General features: G+C 36.6%; 2 protein-coding genes across 2 annotated transcripts; both read left to right on the top strand.

Annotated features, from left to right (window-relative positions):
- The first annotated feature begins 1,269 nt into the window (after positions 1–1,269).
- Positions 1,270–4,166, top strand: LOC103928961 (iron-sulfur assembly protein IscA, chloroplastic). Its single transcript, XM_009338093.3, has 3 exons — positions 1,270–1,458; positions 2,068–2,286; positions 3,738–4,166. The coding sequence occupies exons 1-3, from the start codon at positions 1,299–1,301 to the stop codon at positions 3,878–3,880; spliced, it is 522 nt and encodes a 173-aa protein (XP_009336368.1). The 5' UTR covers positions 1,270–1,298; the 3' UTR covers positions 3,881–4,166.
- A 6,299-nt stretch (positions 4,167–10,465) lies between these two features.
- LOC103928962 (probable ATP synthase 24 kDa subunit, mitochondrial) lies at positions 10,466–15,332 on the top strand. The gene is made up of 7 exons (XM_009338094.3): positions 10,466–10,626; positions 10,903–10,996; positions 11,292–11,436; positions 12,220–12,330; positions 13,892–14,038; positions 14,596–14,718; positions 14,973–15,332. The coding sequence occupies exons 1-7, from the start codon at positions 10,588–10,590 to the stop codon at positions 15,034–15,036; spliced, it is 723 nt and encodes a 240-aa protein (XP_009336369.1). The 5' UTR covers positions 10,466–10,587; the 3' UTR covers positions 15,037–15,332.
- The last annotated feature ends 1,121 nt before the right edge of the window (positions 15,333–16,453 follow it).

Genomic DNA, 16,453 nt, shown 5'->3' on the forward strand with positions numbered 1-16,453 from the left:
TCATCCAACTTCTTTTCCAAGTCTATAAGAGGTGGACTACAGAGGAGAAAGTTTCAAATGTCAATAGTAAAAGTTTTCTTTGAGTTCACATTGTACCCAAGGAAATAAAACATTGTAAACACTTTTAATTTTCAAATGTCAAGGATGCCTGTATACACCAATATCCTTTTCATCAGTCATTTTCGTATTTGCTAACTCAATCTTAAGTAAATCAATTGTAAGTTCTAGTGTAAGTTTTGCAATAAAACTTATTTTCAAATTATATTTGCATCATTATTTTGAATTCATTATTTTCATTATGAATAATATTTTCATAACAACTGATTCTAAATGGCATAAAATCCTTACTCACAACCAATTCATTAAATATCCCAAATTCAAGGTAAACACATACCAATCATTTGTTCAATTCTTTCTATTTGTTTATAACAATTGATTTCATGGCATATTTAATCTTGGTTACTGCCCTTGGTTTAGTCATCCTCATCGTTATTACCATTAAATCTTCCGCCCCATTTTGTATCAGAGTCAAGCGAGTGGTAATTGAGTTATCATCCTTATAATAAGCACATTTGTTCATCTTTCAGTTTTCATTAATATTGAAGCTATATATATATATATATATGAAGAAAAATACAAATATCTTATTTTATTTTAATCGTACCTGATTGGTAGAAAACAAATAAAAGCCTTTGAATTTTGTAGAAGAAAGCCTCCTCCACAATTCTTCAGTTGCTTAGCTTCTAGCAAGAGCATGCTGATAAAATGTTGTAGGCCTAATTTACTAAACTATTCTAAGGGAATAAAGATGGGGAGACCGGCGACAAGAGAGAGAAGATAAAGATTTAATTGTGAGCTGTGTTATATCATCCCATTGTGTCTTTATTTATAGTAGTAAGATGGATTAAATCTTACCTTAATAGGATTACAACTCTAATAGGATAATATCTAACTTAGAGAATATTCTAAGATGTCACTAAATATTCTAAGATTTATATAATTACATTCTTATTATAAATATGACTCCAACATAAACGTATTTTTCTTGATTTTTGATTGAAAAAATGAAAAGGGTTTAGCAAATTTAATAAGAGCCGTATCTATAATCCATCAGCGCAACACTGAATGCATCACTCACTCAACGAAAACTATCAGATAATTCGACGGCTAGGATCTTTCTGTTCAAAATCTCCCAACCAGAGTCACACATATATAACTACATATTTTCTGATTCTGTAAAATAAAGAAAACGAAGAAAAGGAAACCCCGAGAAAATCAGTTTCACTTCTTCTTCTACGATGGCGCTGTCTGCAATTACCACGCACTGCCCATCGCTTGTTCGTCTGCCGGCGAACGCCCCTTCAACCTCCTTACCTCCTACCTCAGTATCTTTTCGGCTTTCGTCGATTAGCCTCAGCCGTAGAAAACCCATTTCAATTCGATCAACTTCAATTTCGGGTATTTTGTATTAAAATTTGTCTTTGTTTTGTTTTTTTTTTCTCATTCAGTTTGTGGTTACAATTTTATATTTTTATTAATTTGCTTCTGTTTTGAATTTGATTCGATTTGACTTGAAATTGATCTGAGTAGGTTAGAAATGGTATTGTCTTTCTTTTCAATTTCATCAATCATGTTGTACAAATGATGCTGTTTGAATTTTGGGTTTTGTACATGGTATGCTCTTATATACCTAGTGAACTAGAGTTTTTACTAGCTGAACTTGAGCCAACTTCTGGTTGAAATGATTTGACTGTAGTTTGAGATTGTTGTGTTGAGTCCTGTGATAAAACAGGTTTAGTTTCTGTTGACATATCTCACATCGACCGTATCTCTGAGAAAAAAAGAGTTTAAATATCTCAATCCCACTCCAACTAATACCGAGGCCATTTGTAATAAAACCTGACGCTTGGCGGACTGGGCACTTGGTAATTACCAAGTTGGGGACAATATCAGTGTTGTTGAAAATGGGCCTTTGGCCCATCTCTCTGATAATTTGACATTTTCTTCTCCAGTGATTTTTACGTTTGGTTCATAATCCAATGGTACTGAGATTTGTTTGTGTTTCAGCTGTGCCAAAAACCGAGGGGCTCGCACCTGCAATTTCACTTACAGACAGCGCATTGAAGCACTTCAATAAGATGAGATCTGAACGCGGCGAAGACTTATGCTTGAGAATTGGTGTTAAACAGGGTGGATGCTCCGGCATGTCTTATACCATGGACTTCGAGAGTAAAGCAAATGCAAGGCCAGATGATTCTATCATTGAATATAATGGCTTGATTATGGGTAAGTCTTTATATTTTCATTCTCTTTGTCATGTGAGGCAGGTGCTTATTTGTGACAGATAATCGATCTGTGTGTTACTTGTTGTATTTTAGTGTTATGACTGCACGAGTTCCACTCTCAATTTTAGTAGCCTTGTAGATGACTGATTGATTGTTCATTTACCTGAGGGTGCATGTTGAAGCATTCTCATGAATATCTTAAACTGTCTAGACACTTTCTTTCTTTCATACAAAGTCATCTTTAGGACTTGCTGTATTCATGTCAACATTTGACAGTCTGTCGTATTTAAAAACCAGCATTGCTAAGTTGAATATTCCAATCCCAATGCAGTTTTTCATGGAAGATCTGAAATCTACTTTTTATGTCTGATCACAGGACGCGAATAATAATCACGAATGAATTCCCCCATCAGTTTATGTTGTCAAAACCTAATTATGTTCCCATTGCCCACAACAAGTTGGAAAAGATGAATCCCATGAAGTTCTAAGGGATTTTAGTTGAACCTTTGATGCAGGACAATAGGAATAGATAGGAATATAGTAGATATCCGGACTCACTCGGGCCTTTGGCATCTTAACAATGGTTTGCAATCGGATGCAGGACAATAGGAATAGTTAGGAACATGGTAGACATCTAGACTCACTTCAGCCTTTGGCATCACACAAAGGTGTATTGGAATTACTCCAACAGACAAACTAGAAAAATTCTGGCACCACACCGGCGTTTGGCATCACATGGAAGGTGCCTTGGGATCACCCTGAGGTTGCTGTGCCTCACACACAAGTAGAAAATTCAGAACTTCTTTTCACTAAAAATGATTTTAAAAGCTTACACAGTATCCTTTCAATAGGTTAACTGTTACATGAATCACGAAAGATCCACATTAATATACATGGGAATTCTAAATACTAATTTATGATACCCAGTACATTAGTCGTGTAACATAGAGTGACTAAAAGACAATAAGCGTACAAAGTGTATGTGTAAACTGCATTTATTACGTAAGGAACTACAAAGACTGTAATTACCAATATCTGACCTTGGCTTCGGCGTCAACCTCTATTTGTCGGCGAGGCAATATCTGCTTATGATGATATTATTTCACAGGTATTCCCTTTCCAAAGAAAATCTCCACAACTACTTCTCAACTAGTCCAAATTTCTCTTTGCCCCATTTTCTCAAGATTTGGGCACCATTTTCCACTTTGCCTAATAGATCTACTCACTTAATGTGGTCTTATGCAACAAAAAGTTTGTGAGCAGAAGATGCTGAGTATATATGTTTTACATTCTCCCTTGACCATTCCGTTGTCTGGGTGATTGATTGTATTTTGACTATTTGATTATGCCATGCCATATTACATTGCACTGGGTTTGTTTGGATTTTTCTCAATAACTTATGCATTGTGCTTGCCAAGGATACTTCAACTCCGGTTTCCCCTTGTTTTGCAGTTTGTGATCCAAAGAGCCTGCTGTTCTTGTATGGCATGCAATTAGACTACAGTGATGCTCTTATCGGTGGAGGCTTTTCTTTCAAGAACCCCAATGCTACACAGACATGTGGATGCGGTAAATCTTTTGCCGCAGAGATGTAGCATGACGTACATGGAACCTTTGAATAGAATGAATAGAATATGATAAAGAAAACTTCCAGTGTGTATTAACTTAGTATGTTGCGCTACATGTTTCAGTGATGCACTTAAAACCTTGTATTAATGTCAATTGCATTACCGCACAAGTCTGCGTCCAGTTTTTTGTATTTTATTTCTTCCCGGTAACTCTCTCACATTCTTCTTGTTAATATTTGTTCCGGTCATCTGGAGCATAATTTGCTCCGGTAACTCTCACATTCATCTATTACACCTCATTTTGTTTATGTCATTTGATTCTTGTACGATTTGTTCAATCCAAAAGTTAGAAATAAACAAACTACAACGGTTAGAAATGAGCAAGAGGAGAATGATCTGCAAAAATCACTTTCCTTTTAGTTTTCCAATTAATACTTTTGTACATCCAGGTTAATATATGAGCGTGTGGTTTACACGAGAGTTCCTTTTTGAGAGCATTGCCCTCAGAAGATTCCTCCTACTTCATTACTCCATGTGCTTGAAGTAGATGGATTTCCCAATCAAACATCAAGTTCCATCAACCTTTGTAAGAGCAATTAGAGTTTAATAACACATCACCTCTTCTTTGGTTGTTAAAATTATATGTTGGAGGCTAGACTATCATTAGTAAGTTGTCAATGATTACATCTTGCATGTAGAAATCTAGTGCATCTTTCTAACAGGTCGATTTTGCAAAACCTATACTACCGAGTGATACGTACCATTATATTTGTACTTTAATGTTAGATTGTTGTTTAGAAAGTGTCAAGAACTTGCATGTCACAAACAAGAAAAACTTAGCAAAACCAAAATGAGCCTTACATCTCTGTGCAAACCGCCTTAGAGCACTCCCACCGTTGCAATTTGCTCGGGGGACCGGCTCCAGAACAAAGGCCCGAGGGCCGGTGGAAGGCGTCCAGCGTGACGCAGGCCGGGGGACGGGGGAGGCCCGAGGGCCAGGCCCGTGAGGAATCGACAGGCCTTGAGCCCGGGGTGGGAGTGACGTCATGCTGACGCCAGGGTGGCGTCAGCGTATTATTTTATTTTTTTTGTGTCAGGCGCGTGCACCCCACGCACGCGTGGGGGCGCGTCCTGACAGTTTAATCAGAAAAAAAAAAACTTTTGTCTGTTACCGTTGGGAAGCCACGTGGCTTCCCACGGTACGTTAGATCTTAACGGTCACTTAATGTGGACCGTTAGATCTCAACGGTAAAAAATTTTAAAACTGTCAGATTTAATATCCACCGTTCGATCTGAGATCAACGGTGGATATTAAAATGCTTTATAAATTAAAAAATAAATGAAAAAATAGTTTAAAAAATCTGAAAAGTTACCGTTGTGACACGTGGCACAATCTGGAGCGTTGGAATTCAAATTTTTTTATATCCAACGGCAGAGATTAATTAATTGAATAAAAATTCAAAAAAAAATGTAAAAAATTCAAAAAAATTCAAAAAAAAATGTAAAAAATTCAAAAAAATTCAAAAAAAAATCTGAAAAAAATTGTAAAAAAAATTGTTTTTACTTTTCTATAAATACCTTCTTATTATCATCTACCTTCACAACAATTTCATATTTTCTCAACCACTTTCAATCACATTCCTTTCTTTGTCTCAAAGTTTGAATCCATTTTTTTTCAACAAAATGACCACTGGTGCAGGTACGAATTGGTCGCTTATTGAAGATGTTGCGTTGTGTACTAGCTGGGTTGAAGTTACTCATAGTTCGCTTACGGGTAATGAGATGCAGTTGCGAGAAATGTGGAGTCTTATTCATACCAATTATCTTGAGAAAATTGGTGGGAAAAGAACCAAAGAATCGATGTCCAGTCGTTGGAAATTACTTAGCCAATCGTTTAGTACGTGGAGAGACGCTTTGGCACAAGCTAGTAATAATATTCGAAGTGGGGAAAATTACTCGGATATGGTAACAAGATATTATTATTTATTGTTTGTATTCTTTATTTGTTACGTACAAAATTTATTATTTATTGTTACTTATTTGTTACATTATAATTATGTTGTTTGTTACATTATAATTATGTTATTGTTACTTATTTGTTACATTTATTTGTTACATTATAATTATGTTGTTTGTATTATTTATTTGTTACTTATTTTCATTAAAATTAATGTATATATATATATATATATATATTTGTTAATTATTTTCATTATTTACTAAACTTGAAGCCTTCTTATTTGCTTTGTTACTTATTTTCATTATCTTTGTTACTTATATATATATATATATATATATGTATATATTTGCTAGTTACTTATTTTCATTATAATTATTTATTTGTATTATTTATTTGTTACTTATTTTTATTGTGTAGGAACTTCAAGCACAAGCTTGGTATGCTGCCAAAACCAAAGGCAAAAATAAATCATTCAACCGGTGGGAATGTTGGAATATTGTCAAAGATTGTCCTAAATTTAGAGTTGTGCCAGTTGGTCCAGAAGTGCACATGAACAGCACCCCTCTAAACTCTACACCCGATCATGTTCATGAAGATGATGCAGAAGAAGTGCCCGAAACGCCCCTCCCTGAATAAGCGTCGGGTTCGACCCGTTTTCCAATTAGGCCTCAAGGTAAGAAGGCTACAAAGAGAAAAGGGAGTGCTTCCAAGAACGATTATGCAAAGTTCATGGAAGAACTTACTCGCCAAGGTGAATTGACTTTGGCGAGGGAACTGGCGAAAGATGAGGCTGATAAGGCTGATAAGGCATCAAAAGCAGCAGCTGTTGAGAGAGAATTTTATGCTAATGAGAGAGAAAGAGAGCTACTTAGGCAAGAAAGGGAACATGTTAGAGAAGAAAGACGAGCTCAACAAGATCGTGAGATTATGAACATGTCTTTAGAAGGGAAGTCTCCAAATTCTAAATTTTTTTGGAAGTCAGACAAAGCGGACGTGGTGCGAAGGAGGCGTGCAAGAGAAACAATAGCAAGCCAAGGTGGTTCTAGCACCGCAAGAGAAGATCATCCTAGCAGCACAAATTGGTTAAGTGATGATGAATAGAGTACTTTTTGTAATCGGAGCCCATAATTTTCCAATCACTTTGGGTTGTAATTTATTATTTATTGTTTGTATTATTTATGTTGTTTCCATGTTCATGAATATTTATTCAAATTAATTTGGTAAGTTATTTATATTAAGAATTAATTTGGTAAGTTATTTAATTTGGTAAGTTATTTATGTTGTTAAAAGTCCATTAAACATAAACATAAATATAAACATAAACATACTAAGAATTACATAAACATAAACATAACAAAATTACATAAACATAAACATAAACATACTAAGAATTACATAAACATAAACATAAAAAAATTACATAAAAAAATTACATAAACATAAACATAAAAAAATTACATAAACATACCAAATAATAAAACACACCAAATAAAATAACATAAACATACCAAATTCAAAATAACACACTAAAATGAACTTAATTATCCTCAGCTTGTTTCAATGCCCACTGGTGCTCTATCAAGTCAATTTGTCGGGCATTGTGCATGTCTGGCATTTGAAATGCAGTATATCGTTGAATGAGTCTTTCATTGTAACGTCCATCCCTTTGTAATGGCTCATGTTGCACGGGGTCATCGGTGGCGTCATGAGCACAATATATACGTGTTCTTGAATTGTTCATCGGGTCTGGCTCATATTCATCAACAGCTTCATAATCGTACTCATCTTCCACAATCATGTTGTGAAGAATGATGCAGGTCATCATGATGGATCGAAGCGACTCTACATCAAACAATCTGGCCGCACCCCTGACGATCGCCCAGCGAGCTTGGAGGATACCAAAACAACGCTCCACATCCTTTCTGCACCCCTCTTGACAGCTTGCAAAGTGTTTTTCCTTCGCACTCCGCGGACGTGGCACGGTTTTGACAAATGTTGACCAGCGCGGGTAGATGCCGTCAGCTAGGTAGTATGGCCCGTCGTACATACGTCCGTTGACCTCATATGTAACTTTTGGTGCCTTTCCTTGCAGGACATCGTTGAACACTGGGGATTGGGCAAGGACGTTGATGTCATTTTGAGCTCCCGGGACCCCGAAAAAGGCGTGCTAAATCCATGTATCAAAAGATGCCACCGCCTCCAGAATGATACTTTTTGCCCCTTTTCTGTCCCCGTAAGCGCCTTGCCATGCACTTGGACAGTTTTTCCACGTCCAGTGCATACAATCAATGCTTCCAATCATCCCAGGAAAGCCACGCATCTCCGCCTTCTTCAACAGCCGCTCCAAGTCCATGTGTGTGGGTTTGCGGAGGTACTCAGCGGTGTAGATAGATTCGATTGCTCCGCAAAACCTCATCAGGGACTCAAGAATGGTTGATTGCCCCATCCTCGTTATCTCATCCACTTGGTCTGCAGATGCTCCATATGCAAGCATCCGCAAGGCAGCAGTAATTTTTTGCTCCGGCAGTAGACCCATAGCACCAAAAGCATCTTTTTTTTGCACAAAATAAGAATCATGGTTGCAAACAGCAATCATGATTTTGTTGAACAAATGTCGTTCCATTCTAAAACGACGTCTAAAGTACGTATCAGGGAATGCACTATTAGAAACAAAATAATCATCCAAGAGTTCCATACCTCGTCGTTGCCTGCTTCTATCAATGTTTCCGGAACGCCTGGGCCTGCAGATCTGAGCCGCAGCTTGGATGACTCGACGGGAATGTGAGGCTCTGCCCCTTCTTACGTCGTCATCTCTCATTTGACGCTCCTCATCTTCTTCCCTCTCATTTCTTACCCCCTGCTGATTGAACATTGATTCTGATTGGTTAAACAAGTCTTCCTCTTCCTGATTCAATTCCCACATCATCCTTGAGGAAGAAGAAGAAGACATTGAAAGAAAGAAACAGAAACTATGAATATTGAAACTGATTTTTGTGAATAAGGAAGCAGAAATTTTGAGATCAATGATAGAGATCTTGAGAATTTTGGTGTGAGATTTGTGAAGATGGATGGTGGATTATATAGAGGATTCAGAAAGGATTAGGTTCTGCATAATGCCACGTGGCATGCCGTCATTCGTTAAAAATCTGATGGAAATTTATCATCCAAGATTGTTAACAGATTATGACACGTGGCATGTCGTCATTCGTTTAAAATCTGATGGAAATCTATCCTCAAAGATTGTGAACCGATTATGACACGTGGCGCGACGTGATTGGTTAATAATCTTATCAGAAATCCATATTATAATTATTTATTTTGTATTATTTAATAATACTTAGGATAATGACACGTGGCGCACCGACAACGATTAAAAATCTTATCCGATATTACATTTAAAATTATTTTGTATTAATTTTATAAATAAAAAAAATACTAATATTTTATTGCCTATTGCCAGGGCTATAGAAGTGTAACGGTGGAGATGCAAAATCTATTGCCAGGGCTACTTACTGTTCATTAAGGGCAATTACTGTTCATTAGGTGGATTGAATAGTGAATTGCCAGGGGGGAGGGCTCCAACGCTGGAGTTGCTCTTACAGATGACCTTTAGATAGGCCACCGTATTGTAGAAAAACAAAAAGAAAAATAGAGCGTCTTATGGACACGTTCACAAATGTTTTGATAGTAAATCATAAAGCAAATATATGATACTAGGGAATTGTTATTAGTATTATAGTCCAATAATCAACGTCTAAGATTACAAATTCTATTAGTACAGATAACGACTTTAACTTATATTCTTTTAAGTCATTCAATATTATGGTATATATGTATTCCTCTTCACTTGTAAATAAGGGGTTTTAGGCCCTGTTTGGCAAATCGGATAAAGGATCGGATAAGATTAGTTATACAGACCCGGGTGTTTGGCGTTCACTCGTACTAAATAAGCACCGGATTAATTTAACCGGTCGGATAGGATAATACGGTATACACCCGCTTAATAAAACCAACCAAAACGTCCGGATTATTTCGTCGGGGAAGAAGAATATGGGAGAGAAAGGGAGGGAGTTTGGGGGTGTGGCGGAGAGAGTTGGGGAACAATTATTTGGGATTCTTCTACCGTCGGGGAAGAAGAAGGGAGAGAGAGGGAGGGTGTTTGGGGGGTGCGGAGAGACCTGGGAACAAAAAAATGATTTCATTTTTAAAATTTTTTTTTTTTTAAAGTTTGATGCCTCCTATATAGTATAATATCAAATACAGTATAAATAATACGGTCACTAGTCCGATACTGCACCAAACACCCGACTAATTTAGTCAGTACTATCCGGTGGCTATTTATCCTATCCGACAGAAATAGTCAGTACAGTCCGAGTTGCCAAACGAGGCCTTAAAGGTTCAATTCTCGTCAAAGACGAATTTGAACCACATTATTACTAGCTCATTGTAAAACTAAACTCACCGTCTCTCCTTAATATAGATAATATCGGTTGTTCAAAAAAAAAAAAAAAAAAAAAAAAACCTTCTATGCTTTAAACAAAAAAAAAAAAAAACAATTATAAAAAAAAAGAAAACGTTGTGGTATTGTGGTAAATTACCAGAGACTACGTCCTCAAGTGAGCATCCAACGGTTCAGAATCCAGATATAGGCAGAGGAACTCGTTGTCTCTCTCGTTCTCTCTCTGTACTTCTCAGAACTCAGAGGCCTCAGAGCAATCAAATCAAACCCTAAATCGAAAACGAACAGGAAGAATACGAGGACTGAGCTACGATCATGGCCTTCTCTTCCCGCCTCTTATCCAAATCCAGACAGGTCAGTCACTCGATCCTCATTTCTCAAATTTCTTTCTTTAGCTGTTTTGCTTCTGAGAAAATGTTTGAGATAATTTGGGCATTTCAGATTTTCATTTTTGATTTTCTTAAAATTATTGCGTATCAGATGACATAGTTTGCGATATACTGTAATGTGAAGTTTTCGTGATCCGAGAGATGATGAATATGCGAAATGCTCCGAGGGTGTTTATCTCTGGAGAAATGAAAGCCAGGGCATTCATGGATTTTTGTATTAATTTTCTTTGTAATGTTTCAGCTGTGTGGCAATGGAGTCATTCTTCAACAGGATCGCGTTATTCCGGTCCGTTACTTCGCCAAGGAAGCAAGTCGCCCCGTGCTAAAGGGTGATGGTGAGTCAAAATGCTTGGCCCTATTTAAGAGGTTATGTGATGCTATTCATTGTGATTTGCAAGGTTAACGTTGAGAACAATGGTTTGCTTTACGCTTTTCTCAAATTTACATTGGTTTTAATATGTGAGTGCTATACAATGCTAAGTTCCAAACTTGATATCTGGTATTTTTGTGTCTTTTAGATAGGATGTATTTATGGGTGACTGGCTATCCATTGTTGATCTTATTTATGTCTTTCCTTTGTTATTATTTGATGAAACCTTACTGCACATTTCTTACGTTTGAGGGGTAAAGAGATGCTGAAGAACATCTTCTTGGATGTTAAAAAGAAATTTGAGACAGCTCTTGGTATACTTCGCAAAGAGAAGATCACCATTGACCCAGAGGATCCAGCTGCTGTTTCTCAGTATGCCAAGGTCATGAAAACCATAAGAGAGAAGTGAGTTTTTTTAACCCTTTACCAGTCTATTTCTTAGAGTAATGTAATTGCTTTGTTGTTTTAAAGATGTGCCTATTTGTTTTCACATGTTGTATAATTTCACATTTGGTGACAAATATATAAACACAAGGGATGGCAGTGTTATGTTTCTAGAATGTACATTATCTCCATTTGTAATCTTTTTGTATAGTTTTTACATAATATACTGCTACAGTTTACAGAGGAAAGGAGTTGTAGGTAATGCAAATAAGGAAATTGACAGAGATGAGAAGGGAAAAAGGGTAGGGACAATCAATATTTGTGATCAACAGTGAAGGAACTTGAACCATAGCATGTATAATATATATGACCCCCTTCTTAAGAGTAATCCCATTCGTTGAGAGTGATTCATTGTTCGAGGCACTCTTCAATGAGGTTTAATAATCCAAACCATCTAGTTTAAGATCTCCATCTTAGAATCATCTGCACAAAAAGTTACTTAAATCCAAATTCATTTGACCAATTGATTATCATCATGAACATTTAGTAATTCTGTAACTCGTAAGTGGATAATTTACTTTTGACTTGCAAAATTTTGTATTTTTACTGTAGATCTCCTTTTATCTTGTGCTTTTATTTCCATAAACTTCTACTGGTATTGTATGACGGAGAAATGTAGATAAAATGACTATCGTATTAGAGGAGGGAGCTTATGTGCTGTTCTGTATTTTTCTTCATCAGATGCCACCTTTCATCGTTTTAACTTTTTTGAAGTGGTTACTAATGCATTTTTGTGCCTTGCAGGGCTGATTTGTTCTCAGAATCCCAGCGCATCAAACACACCATCCAAACCCGAACACAAGATATCCCAGATGCTAGAACATATCTGTTGACATTGAAAGAAATTAGGATCAAGTACGTGCTACTCTGTTCTTCAAATTGTTGGATGTCCTTTGTATAATGGGATTAATGTGGTTTTTAATTTTTGTGCCTATACTCCATGTTGTTTCTGTTATTACTCATGAAGCCTTATTTTAATATATAGTTTCTAACAAACTTAGTGTGATTGTCATTTTAGTGATCTAAAGTCAGAAACAATTACCTTTGGCCATTAATGCTATTAATATTTGTGCTCATCCTACATGATGTTTCTAAACACTGAGTAATGTTTAGGGGAATTTTTGGATAAGTTTACTAATTGTGATTCTGTATTGAGGGGATGTATTCTGGGTCCCAATGTATATTTGGAATAAGTTCCCAAGAAGATAAAGTGGAAAGGCTGGCTGGTTCTCAGGCGGTGAGGCGACTGGGAGGGTGAGAGGCCAGTAAACAGCATCCTTTACACAATTTTTTGTTGCGCAAGATATCATGAGAGATGCTTGTGGGCTGAGTTGGGAAGGATACAAATCACTAAATGGTTGTGGCCTCTTTCCTTAAAACAAAGCTTTATGGTATATGATAATAAGAAGCATGCATGGGATTCAAGAAGATGGGTGGCATGCAAAACTGTCTTTTTTTAGGGTTTTTTTTTTTGTTGTGGATGGGGGGGCGGCCCGCTGGGGGGGGGGGGGTGGGGTGTGGTGGGGCGGGAGGGGTGGTGGTGGGTTGTTGGGTGGGTGGTGGTGGGTTGGCATGCAAAACTGTCTTTCAGCTGGGACTATGATTTAATGAAGAACTTAAATGGTTAGAAGGCAAGGAAGATGGCTGATTTGTTCTCTTCTTTGGAGATTTTTTTAATATTTTTTAGCAATAGAGCTGTTTCTAGTATGTTGCTACTGGAATCAATATGTTGTACCTTTCTTTCAAAGCCTGTGTGACAATGCGGGTGATAATGCCTTCTATTCTTACTCCTCCATTTGGAAATCAGAGGTGTGAAGGTGCAAATTTTGGCCTAGTTGATTGCTCACGGCAAAGTGAGTACATGTGATAAGATTGAAATGCAAAGACCAAAACCTTGTCTATCACCTTGTTGGTGTGTTATGTGTGGAGGTGAAAATGGTGTATTCACCATTCTGCAGACTTCAATTATGTTGATCCCAGCAGGATGTCCGGCATGGTTACGTGAGTGGCAGAAGTTATTTGGGGTAGGGAAGACGGCTGAAGTGTTGAAGGTATGCAGCATGCTGGCAGTGGCAGTTATTTAATTAGTTTGGTAGGAAAGAAGCAAGAGGATTTTGAAGATTGTGGAGGGGCTGATTGGAGGAGATTGAGGAGAATATTATATTTTGGACTTAGCTTTGGGCTACAATAACTTCAGAATCGTCTGATTGCCTGCAGTGTAATGCTAAAATCTAGTTCTATGTGGTGGTATTGTTTTGGTAGGATTATGTGTAATGTTAAGTAAGATGGATTTTGATTGAGTACCTACTGTCATTTAGGGTTTTTCTGTTTACGCATACGTCTGCCTTGTGAACATCCATACTTAACGCTTTTACCGTTACATTTTCCAATTAACGTATTTCTTTCCCTTTTGCAGGAGAGGTCTCACTGACGAACTTGGTGCAGAGGCTATGATGATGGATGCATTGGAGAAAGTTGAAAAGGAGCTGAAGAAACCACTTTTGAGGAGTGATAAAAAGGGGATGGCTGTTCTCATGGCAGAATTTGAGAAAATAAACCAGAAGTAGGTAACAATTGTTTTCCTTTTTTTTTTTTTTTTTTCATTTTAAATAATGTTTTGAATACAGAGCAGGACACTCGATTAACTTTTATTTACACCTTTACTGTACTTGCATGGTCAGTTTTTGGATCACATCTTTTCATGGTTAATTGCGAACTCTCATATAAAAAGTAGTTTCTGCTAAAGCACTGATTTGTTTTTACCTTTTAGATTTTAGATTAAAATTGCATTGCCCCGTCTAATCCCATTGTTGACATGCTGGGATTTTCAAACAATGTTCAATCTCAAGCTGATTTTGGCTGCACTATTTCCTTCTTTGCACTCCACCACCAACCCCAGAAACTACTTTTCTTTTTGAAAAAATTGCAATTAGCGGGGTGAAGTTAATCTTGTTTATGACGGTCACAATTGTAATCTGGGGATTGTAAACCCATTGTGTCTCAGGCTCCAAGTCGCTGTCCACTGATTGGTTTGCATATGGCTAAACTCTTGCTTATCGTATTCTTCCATAGCTGATATGAGATACGAAATTCTGATCTAGTCTAACCTTGTCTTTTAAGGCTTGGAATTCGTAAGGAGGACCTACCAAAGTATGAAGAACAGCTAGAACTCAAGAAAGCCAAAGCACAGCTGGAGGAACTTAAGAAGGATGCTCTTGAGGCAATGGAAACTCAGAAGAAACGGTAATTTATCCATGTCTTTGCCTACTTCCTCTTTTGTCATGTATGTTTTTTTGCAGATCTAAACCATTGAGGGTCGTTATGGATTCAGCATACTGTTTTGTTTAGAGTTGGAGATTGAACCATTTGCTTGCAGTCTCCTAACAATATATATATTTTGAGTCTTTATTATCGTTAAATTGGCATTGGTGAAATTTAGTCGATGTAACTTGCCCTTTACAGGACTGATATGTAGTTTTGTTTTGAATATTTGTCAGGGAGGAATTTAAGGATGAGGCAATGGTTGATGTGAAGTCGTTAGACATCCGAAACTTCATCTAAGGATCTGGGATTGCATTGAGAGTGGCTTCTTTTGAGATGAACCAAATATTTTGGTAGAATCTGGAAACTGATGACTTAGTTGGGGGTAATTGGGGGAATAATCCTCCTGTTTTAATAAGGCTCCGATTGGTTTCGACTTTGGAGTGCAATTATTCCCAAATCCATGAGGTTTATGCGCGCTTTTGTAATTTTTCAGATTTATCAGAGTATAATACTTGCTTTGCCAGGTCCAGGTGAGAACTGGGAAGCTGTTATCACTATGACCAATTTATAATTATATTTTGGAATTTTTGTTCCATGATACTGTATAAATACCATTTCTTTTTTTTTTTTTAAGAACAAATGATATTATCTAAACACTAAACTAAGGGGGTGAGGGGAGTGAGCTAAGCCTCACTTATGGGCTAGCAATAATGTGGTTCAAATTCGTCTTTGGCGAGAATCGAATTTAAGACCTCTTACTTGCAAGTTAAGAAGAATATCACTAGACTGTAATATTAAGTGATAATTTTGTTTTATTTACTTATTTTGTTTTTAACTACAAATCTTGTGGGTTGTTCGTGGAGCTTGGTGGGCTCCGCTACAAATCTTAGTACAAGAACAAACTGTTTATGTACAAGGTTATTTTATTTACTAACATGGAAGTTGTTTCGAGTAATTTGCATTAGGTATTTTTGTGAATTCAAAATTAGCATGCTATATTCCTTTTCTCGTAAATTTTAGACAAACAGAAATGAGTATTTATCAATTATAGTCAAATATTAGCCTTTAACTTCAAAAATGTCAGTTTTTATAAAAACTTTCAAATATATTCAAAATATTACTTAAATAGACACAAATACCCTTAATTCATACAAATAACTAGTTGATTAAAAAATTCTTGTGCGATAATCAAGTGGTGCTTTCACTAATTTTTCTAATATGCACCCAAAGAATATCTATTCAGTAAACCTTAAAATATGCCTTTTGCACTTTCTAAGAACACAACAAATCTCTCGATTCACTACAATAGTCAATGATAACCTTCAAAACAAAATCCAAACACTGACAATACCCTTAATAATGCAAAGGTGTGGAAAATTAAATACGAAGCACATATAATCGAAGGGATAATTGAGATAAATAATGTTACAAAAATTAACAGTTCATTCTTCTATAAATATTCAATCGAAGGAAGAAACTACAAAAGCAAAGAGAAAACGTAGATGAGGAAAAGTGCAAAAAATTAACCATCTACACTCATCTTCGTTTACGGGTGCATATTTCTTCACCAACAGTTGATGCCTACTCCTCCAATTTTAAGGTTTAGCTGCGAGAACTCTTCATCTAATAGTGACACACCCCGACCCGATATGTCCACTAGGACTCCAAATCGAGTTATGTTTGTTGGAAATGTGCCCTAAAACCAATCATATGA

The sequence above is a fragment of a genome, unplaced genomic scaffold (assembly GCF_019419815.1).
Source record: "Pyrus x bretschneideri cultivar Hongxiangsu unplaced genomic scaffold, Pyrus_bretschneideri_v1 Contig18, whole genome shotgun sequence".
Taxonomy (NCBI): Eukaryota; Viridiplantae; Streptophyta; class Magnoliopsida; order Rosales; family Rosaceae; genus Pyrus; species Pyrus x bretschneideri.